This window comes from Rhea americana, unplaced genomic scaffold, assembly GCF_003343005.1.
Source record: "Rhea americana isolate MKP2758 unplaced genomic scaffold, rheAme1 scaffold_272, whole genome shotgun sequence".
Taxonomy (NCBI): Eukaryota; Metazoa; Chordata; class Aves; order Rheiformes; family Rheidae; genus Rhea; species Rhea americana.
The window spans coordinates 883,793-893,186 of record NW_028186393.1 but is presented as its reverse complement, the minus strand read 5'-3'; the positions used below and the strand labels follow the sequence as shown (position 1 = coordinate 893,186).

Here is a 9,394-nt window from a genome sequence, read left to right as displayed (position 1 = left end):
ACACACACACACACCACTAGAGATTTGTTTTCTCCAGGATCACTATCATGAATATATTTTTTAAAAAGATTAATTTAAATTACTCAAACTTTTTCAATAAGTTTAAAATCTTCCACATTGCATAACAAATATTTGGAAATCTAAACACAGATAGAATGCAGTGCTTTCAGTAGTAGGTAATTTGTTTGATAGTGACATACCAAAACATACATTGGCTTTCCTTCTTTTTAAGCAATTCTGAAAAAAAATAGTGTCAGACATCTAAACAGATTGAGCCAAATATAGGCAAAAACTGTATAAAAATAGAGCTCAGATTAAATCACAATAATCTCAAGTGAGATAGACAAAGGTATTGACCCATGTTACTTGCCTTCACCAATGTTTAAAAACTGTTAGTAGACCTAACTCATTATCTTGCACTGCTGACTTAAGAACTCCACCCAACCAGGACAGGTATGTTTGCACTCTCTAACACTGCAGGCGAACTTCAGAAATCTGCAGGAGGCCATGCCAGCTAGGTAAAATGCCACTTTCTTCCATTATCACTATTCAAACAGAGCTCTCAGTAACTTCAGCTTCATGGCAGCATACTGCTTTGAAACTCGATTTTTGTATGTAGAGTATTTTGTATTTTGCTTCATTATTTTTTACAGTCAATTTAAACCTGTTTGGCTAAGGAAAAGTGTCATTACCTTATTTATTCCCTGTAAACAGTCCAAGATCGTGAGATTGTACGTGCAGTTCCCAAATGAAGCATCCCTATAAATTTAATACAAATGAATTTAATATACATAGAATTATTTTAAGAAATCAGGGAAAGGAAGCACACAGAGTATAAAGTTACTCAATTCCACCTGAGAACTATGAATCAAGTTTCARAGATGATATCTCTTTATATTTTTGACTATGCTAAAGCACTGCCCTAGAAAGGMTGTAACTCAGTAAAAATGCAATGAGACACTGCAGATTATTTTAAGTGCATGCTTCTACCCCAGCTGACAGCACAGCTTCATACCAAATTATCGTGGCCTGGAACAGGGAGCTTTGCATTCTCAACTGTGCAAGAATAGCCACAAAACAAAAATTCGCTAGCTATTACCAAGTTTTAATCACGTTATTCTATCTAGCAGGAAAAGGTGATTAGATCACTAACCTGACTTTCATTTACAGGCTCTTACTTTAATGCCTGACTGCAGATTTGGTTAAAACTTAACTAGATACAATGAAATGGAGAACTCTTCAGATCTCAGTTTTGCTACCACAGAAATAACATAATTTCTCTCTAAAAGATGACAGAGTATGCAAAAGCAAGACACATTCAAGTAGTATGAGACACCAAAATATATTTACACAGCAAATGTGTTGTGGAAAAAAGTGTGGTTTTTTTTTTTTTTAAACTGCTTTAAGGCCAATTTATATTTTAACAAAATCCTGGCTGGGCAAATTATTTTCAAATCACTCACTGATGAAATCTAGTATAATTTTGCATTACACCATCTTATCCAAAATGCTAAGAACTGCAGTTTATCAGTTATGCACCAGTTTAATCAAAACCACAAAGTTTTAGGGTAAGTCAGTTACACTGCTAATCCACAACTGATTCAGAATTTCAATCTTGCATTTACAACTTCCAGTGTTTGGTAGTCTACCGGCTATATGTAGCAGAAATGTCACTATGTTAAGTTTCATTCACTCTGAAGTGCTTTAAGGGTAGAATATTCTCACTTAAAAAAAAAAAAGAGTAGAATACATGTAGTCATTTTAATTAACCAGTGTTCACAGGAGATGTATCTAATAGTGACAAAGTTAAAAGCTATAAATTTGTCACTGTCATATTATGGACAGGCCATTCCAGAACAGGCTACTTATTCATTATTAAAACTCACTTATCTACATTATCATAAAGTGAAATTTTTGAAGTGAGAATACTTTTTTTTTAAAAAAAAAAAAAACCCAAATCTATCAAGAACTCTTCAAAAGTGTAAAGCCATGAAGTATTTTCATTAAATAACCAGAACATCACAGTTGTAAAACATTACCTTAACATAACACGTTTTGACAGGAGAAAATGAGATGACAGATCATTGTTGTGCAAAACAATTTTGGCAAAGTAAAATGTCTTCTGAACAAAAATGCTAAAGAGCAAATGGGAATATGTGCCTAAAAATCTTTAAAAGTTGTAATAGTTTGAGAAGGCTGACAGAAATAGCTGTAGAGAAACACAGATGGAAGGTATGGTGGCAGACGTTCTGTATTACACATTATTTTGATGTGAACAAGAATATAATTTTGATTTTATTCATACAAACATTACTCCTTCAAYTGATAAGGTATCTGATATTACAGTACATAAAACAATACTGGAAAGAGAAAAAGCCATGCAATCCTAAAGCAGTGTGCTCTAAGGGAGGGAAAACACAGAATTTGACCTAGATGCACAGGATAAGCACATTTTCAGGTGTTTTTTTAGTTACAATTCACAGCTATGATCAGTCAGAACAGCATCATGAAGGGGGTATCATTCAGCAATCATTTCACAGACTCTACATTCCTACACCTGCTTAGTGAGTGCACATCGATGCTGGCAAGTGACATCTATGGCCTACATCAAGTCTCAGGTCTCATTTCCACTGCTGCACACCAAGCCATTAAGGCAGGTGTACTCCAACTGGGGAAACAGCTCTGCTCAGGTATTTGTCATCCATATGCAGTGAATTAACAGAGAAAAAAATAAATTTGGGAAAATTCCAAAGAGATAGAACTTCGAGATTAGATGCCAGCAATTTTATTTGTTTATCCAAAATTCCAAAAGCTCAAATAATAGTATTCTTCAGGGTTTTTTTAAAATACCATACACTGAATAGACAAATGAGAAACTCATACCTCCATGTATCTTTTGTAGTAAAAGAGTGACAATGTTGTGAAACAACAAGCACTAGATACAGGTGACAGTAAAACATAGTAATGACATAATCCTGGAAGCTGTGCTTAAATATAACCCAATGCTTTAAAGGAAAGTGTGATATTTGATGAACTACAGCAAAATATAATATATCAGACTTAAAAATCTCTCTCCCCACACTTATATATCAAATAGTAAAAAGAAAAAAGTAATTTGGAAAACAAGTAAATAGAACAAAAATCTATGCAAGTTTTTAAAAAAACAGAATGACTATGAAAACGCTCAGGTTCCCAATCCTTTTTCAGGAAGAATATTTCTTAGTTTCCAAAAATTCAGCTTTCTGCTTAGAAATAATTCCAGATGCAAACTCCTTTCTGAAACTTTACTGTTTTCTACTTCAGACTTTTAAAAGTAAGCTACCTCCAGTGATTAAGCTGTAGGTTCTTAAAAAAAAAAAAAAGGGAAAAAAAGGTGCCATCCAACCCAAATTAATCTGGCAGAATTGTCACGTATAATCATCTCGGACTCCACATGTCAATTCACACTGTAGTAAGATATCCCCAGGGTAATCTTATATAGCACACATCCTGATAACTACATTACGTGCTAATAGTAACAGGCTCTCTTCCTCCCTCTCCCTCCCCCAAACTCTTTTTGCTAAAGTATGAGGGGGAAACTTTGGCATTTTTTCAGTTTTTAAGTTGTTTGCAAACATAATTTATGTAAATTAACACTATAAAATGATCACAAAAAAAAAAAAAAAAGCATCAGTGGTGGTTATTTTTGTGGAGGAAGAAAAACCTGACCATAGTAATTCAGATACTCCATTTTAGAAAAGATCATTTTCAATAATTGACTCTAATGCTTAATTTGAAATAAGAAAATTCATCTCTGAAAGTAAGTGTGCTTAATCTCATCACTCTGTACATCACCCAATTCACTTTTGTGCCTGTTCAGGTATCTGTATCAAGCCTTTTAACTTATTCACTAACTAGAAACCATCTTTTATTCCTATCTATGCACCAATAGTCAGAATTCCAGAATAACTAAGTTCAGATCAGGCAAGTAATTGTGGAACCAGTATTTGAAGACAAAACTTGAGTTACCAGTTTTCAGAAAACACAGCCAGTAGAACTGCARTATAGTGCATGAGTTACAGGAAGAACTTTTAAATATACATAGCCTACTTTATGCTGCCTTTTTAAACGTTAAAACAATTTTAAAAAGAACGTATTTATGAAGTAGTAGTGTACTTCYGAAGTGACACTTTTCATATTCCATCTTCCCAAATAATTTCCAAAAAGAAATATTAATATTCCTTTTGAGTTTAGTCAAACATCACTTTGTGGAAGTATTACTCAGAGTGCAGATGCTTAATGCCAATCTTATGCTAATCTCACGTCTATAAAGGCCTTGAAATACTTAACAGGCAAAGGTTAAAGGTTTATCTTGAACCAACTTCCTAAATGTTTCAAATAATCTACTGGAGTAAAACACTTCAGATAAAAATATTTTTCTTTAGAGAGAAGTCAGTAACTATTTTGATTCTGTTAAATATAAAAACCCAAACAGGAAAAAATACAGAATACCTAAAAGACACAACTTTCTCCAGAATGAAGATAAGTGACCAAATTGAGTTGAGCGGCCCAGAGAAGCCTCTACTTTTCACACTATCACACTGCATGTCACTCATCGTCAGAAGTCATGTCAAATCATTAAGCAGCTTTGTTTTWAAATATTTAAAAATTTTGATTTAATTTTCTGAATCCTGAAATTAATGCATTTGTCAGGAAAACAGAAATAATTTAAAAAAATGCAGAACAGCTGGCTATGCCATTCTTTACATCAATCTTTCTTCCTACTGATTTTATGTTACTTGCTAGACTATAGATCAAAAAAGATACTGGCTGTCAGAACTAGTACTAACCTTCGCAAAAAAATCTGATAGAAATACAGTTACTGGCATAAAGTGATTTGAGGGGTCAGTTAGCTAGTACTGGAGCCATTAGCATGTACTTCCTTGCTCTCCAAGACAGATATTTTAGCATTTTAGAGTAATAGCACTTAAAAAAAAATGAGAAGATTAATTTTTAGCTTGGATAACATGCAACAGATTCCAAACAGACCACAYTGTACAACAATAAAACCAAATACACTGAACCATACAAGCACTAGTAGTTCATGAAGAAGGATCCTGTAAGGGGAAAAAAATCTCATTATTAACCTCAGGGAAACAGCATTTTAGATCAAATCCAGCCAATAAGCTTATTATTTTCCCCTGTCCACAGTCAGCATTCTATCATAAAAAATTTAAACATGTGCTTAGGTTTAAGAGGAGTAGTCATTTAACTTACTGGGCCTATTCATTCAAGCACTAAGATTCAGATGTGTGTTTTTAGTGACAAACACAGCTATTTGGATTTAAGTGTGTTGTACCTTTTTGTTTAACTCAGAAGTGTATGCTACAAGCCAAGAAAAGGGAGGCTGCCTTACTTCATATTGAGATAATAGAGCACATGCAGATATCTCCTGCAGAGTTTTATACTGTAGCTGCTCTGACTTCTGTTACTGACCACACATTTCATTACAGTACTCTTTTAGGCTAGTAATGGCCAAATATATACTGTTTAAAAACTAAGAGGGTAATGTATTTCTTTTTAACCAGTTCTTACCTGATAATACTTTGTATTTTGTTTCAAATTGAGAAAAATGTGACCATTTGTGAACTGCAAACAGTATGAATCTGAACTGGCATTACAGAGCTGCAAATCCCACATCGGATTTCAGTTATTGTAGCTGACCTGAATACTGCATATTCCCTCTAAATACTTTCAATAACGAAATAGTTTGTTTCGTTTACAAAAGCTGGGGAAACAAAACCCCCAGAACAAACTAGTATCTAGCTCTGAAATTACTGTCATATTTAGAGACTGAATATTGTAATACTAAAATACCTTTAGGTTTTTCTCTTTAATATAGAGTCCATACAAAGTAGTTTGAGGTGAAAATCTAAAACTTAGTTTTATAATAGGAAATGGATATTTACAAAGGCTTAAACTAGTGTTATTGCTGTTTTAGTATGCAGAATTAAAAAGATACAGTACAAGTTTAAGAGACTAACTGGTCCCACTACAAGGAAACTGAGTCAGCCATAAGTAAGATGAAAGTGTCATCCCCCTGGTTTATCTACACTTCTTTTAATAATAAAGAAAAAAGATCCCAACCTCCATCTTTCACATATTTGGGTAAGGAGAGTATTCCGATTTTCATCGACCTCTGAACAGTATTTATTGAAGCAGTCTTTAAATGAAATACAGCTGAAGATCTAAGCAGATTAAAACCTTTTGAGGTCACTGAGCTAGATAAAACTAGATCAGTTTCCTAGTGATCCTTCATGTAAACATACCTCCATACCTCAAAGAATACAACAACCCTTCAGCTTCTACCTATTAAAAGCTACTTTTTCCAAATAAAAAGACACTTCAGACATCAAATTAACAAACTTTCTAAATAATCTAGCTGCAGTGAACCTTTGATCACTATACAATGATACACTCGTACATTTACACTACCCAACGTTACTTACATTACTCCATATTACATTACTATTTAAACAGAGATTATCTATACTAGGAAAGTCATATAACGTTCAAGTTCTAGGCTCAAAAAGGAAAAAGGTCCAGTCAGTAAGTATTGAATACCAACAATTAATATCCCAAATTATTTCCTTCCTAGACCTTAAAATTGAAAGGATGGGTAAGACATTTGAATCACATTTTTTTCATTGTATACAAGAATCATTTTAGTCCTGCTCAAGACACTAACAATACGAAGGAAGTACAAACTTTCTCCTAGCACCAACTTTTTTCCTCACAGTATAGCGTGATGCCAAGTAGAACTGGCCCTTAAGGCCAAACGCAGTACACAGCATGGCACTACTGGGACAAGAGAGCTCTAGTTCCAGTGACAGCATAGATACAATTTRCTTGAGCCTCTGTATTGTGCTCCATTTTGCAGATATCTGAAATGTCTTAGAATGGACAAGGGAAAAAATTCTTAATCAAGGGTCTTGGAAAACCAGACAGGGAAGAAGTTATTTCTTCCCCAACTCCAGCTAATTCTCCCATTGGAGGCCCTCATCAGATCTACTTGCCCTTCTCTCACCTCACTAATTCCTAAGCTCCTTAGGTAGCTATTTCCAGCCTCTCCCTATGAATTCAATTCCCAAATATCGCCTCCCTATCAGATTCCTTATTTCTTAACAAGCTTCCTATAGTGTCAGACTATTTTCTCACTCCTCTTTGTATCACCTGCTGTACACTTAGGTTAGCCAGTTTTCCTTCCCAGCAGGATCAGCTATACCACAGGTAACAGTGGTGTTAGTCTCTAATCCAGTGTCAAGATCTGACATGGTCCAAAGTGGCTCCAAAAGCAGCTTAGGAAGCACTTCCTAACCCCATGTCAAATAAGAACAGAAGAGAGAAAGAAGAAACCTCCCCCCTCTCCCTAAAAAAACCCACAACCAACTTCTCCCCACGCCACAAGCCACAACCTCATAAAAAAGGTTAGCCAAGGTGTTTTAAGAACATATAAAGATAGGCAACTGGATACAGGATGTGGAAAATGAAATTAAGCCCCCCAAAGCCATACATACATTAACCCCAAAGTTAATACAYGGTTTGCCAACAAATTGTTTACTAATATAGCTATTATATAAATACTTCAAGGTGTATCAGTGTTTCAAACTGCAGAGGTTGTCTCAAAGGAGACCTTATGGTTAACTTTTTTACATTCTAGACCATGCCTTTTCATTCAGACATGCTTGAGATGAAATAAAACAATACCACACAAAGTCACAGTTCTGGCAAATAAGTACTAGTAAGCTTAGTGGCAGCAGTGAAAAATGAGAACACCTCCTTCCTGCCTGTGGAAAAGCCAGGCAGGCAGAATGATTGCTACTTTAACAAGCAGTTTAAGTTAGGACACAGATTTCATCAGAACATGGCACATTTGATACTTCATTGTGCCAACAGTCATGGAAGTAGCAATCCATACTGGAACACTAGTATCTCAATTAGCCAATGTTTGCCAAAATGAACACAACTCAAAACCTTGAGACAAGGACAAAGGCATTAACATGTATTAGAATCAACACGCTAATAGGATATTACTGCTCAGAGAACCTTTTTGCCAGTGTAGTGCAGGGTAAATCTGTAAGTCTATAAAAGTATAGATATCAATTTCTGCTGTACATACTTGACATTGGTTGCCTAGGTTTTCATTTACTGTACTGATTTTACCTCTCATTCCTTCTGGTTTTTATTTTATGTACAATTAGATTGTGTTATTATTGTGGTTCTAAGTGTTTTCATACCAAGWTGGAAGATAGATGTGAAAGATTTTACACATACTGATTTTATTTATGAAACATCTTTTCACATGCAGCACCTGCTTTGTTATCCATGTTAGTTTTGAACAAGAATAAAGCACTTATTTAACAATAAACTAAAGAATACCTCTGTCCTCAGTCAGGTATGACATTCTAAAATTCAAGATTTTAAAAAGCAAAGATTTTATATTTGTTGTGCAGCAGAATAGTGTCCTGAAAACTTATCTTTAAAAATCATGAATTCTCATGGATGGGTTACAACAGTCCATAGCACTGCGGGCAGATTTGAGGTAGGAAAACAGGTTCATGGCTACGGATAACATTCATTGCTTTAAAGAAATCTGACACCATCAATTGATCTCCCAGCAACGTGCAGCTTGGAAAAAACAGGCAGAGAATGCAGGCGAGCCTGAAGTATCAGAAGACTACCTACTCTGCATAAACCTATTGCCCTCCTCCCCCAAAGCTGACAGACTAAATGAAGGGTGCACTTTTGTAACAGTTTTGATGATCCAAATTAAAAAAAAAAAATACAAATAGCTCCTTGACTGAACATTGTCTTCCTCAATGTTCTCAGTTAGTATTCTCCTTTGGGTAACATAGCTCTTATTAAAAAAAAAGCATTCTATTTTTAGGAAACTGCCATTCCTTAAATCTCTTTGAAACCTCCTATGCTGCCCATTCCTTATATCTCTTTGAAACCTCCTACGCTGCCCTAYAGTAGCAGCTTTTTTCTTGGAATAGAATTTTGTGAATTCAGAGTCAGAGGATTTGCTGTGAATAATTAACACTTAAAAGTTTTCCTGATCATTAGATGTATTATTGTGGTTCTCACCAGCTTCACAAGAAGGCAGGGGGCCAACTGCTTTCACTACTYCCTGTCCCCTCAAATAGGTCAACATATAAACTCTTTGCTGAAAAAGACCATCACTGATTTGACAATTTCCCCCAATACACATGCCAAATGTTTTCTTCACTAGCTTAAGATTTCAGTTAAACTGGTATTCACACGTACATCTATCATCTCAACAATTTATATTCTACCTGGCTTCTGGGCAAGAGAGGAAATCTCATCTCTGTTATATGGCCTTAGAATCAGATGA

General features: G+C 34.9%; 1 protein-coding gene across 4 annotated transcripts in view; it reads right to left on the bottom strand.

The window, feature by feature from the left end:
• Positions 1-9,394, bottom strand: part of CDC14A (cell division cycle 14A) — a 60,370-nt gene that overhangs the window by 27,131 nt on the left and 23,845 nt on the right. For all 4 annotated transcript variants that reach the window (XM_085308277.1, XM_085308274.1, XM_085308276.1 and 1 more), the window contains one exon: positions 693-759. In XM_085308277.1, coding sequence (XP_085164403.1) covers positions 693-759 — 67 coding nt within the window. The remainder of the gene's footprint in view (positions 1-692; positions 760-9,394) is intronic.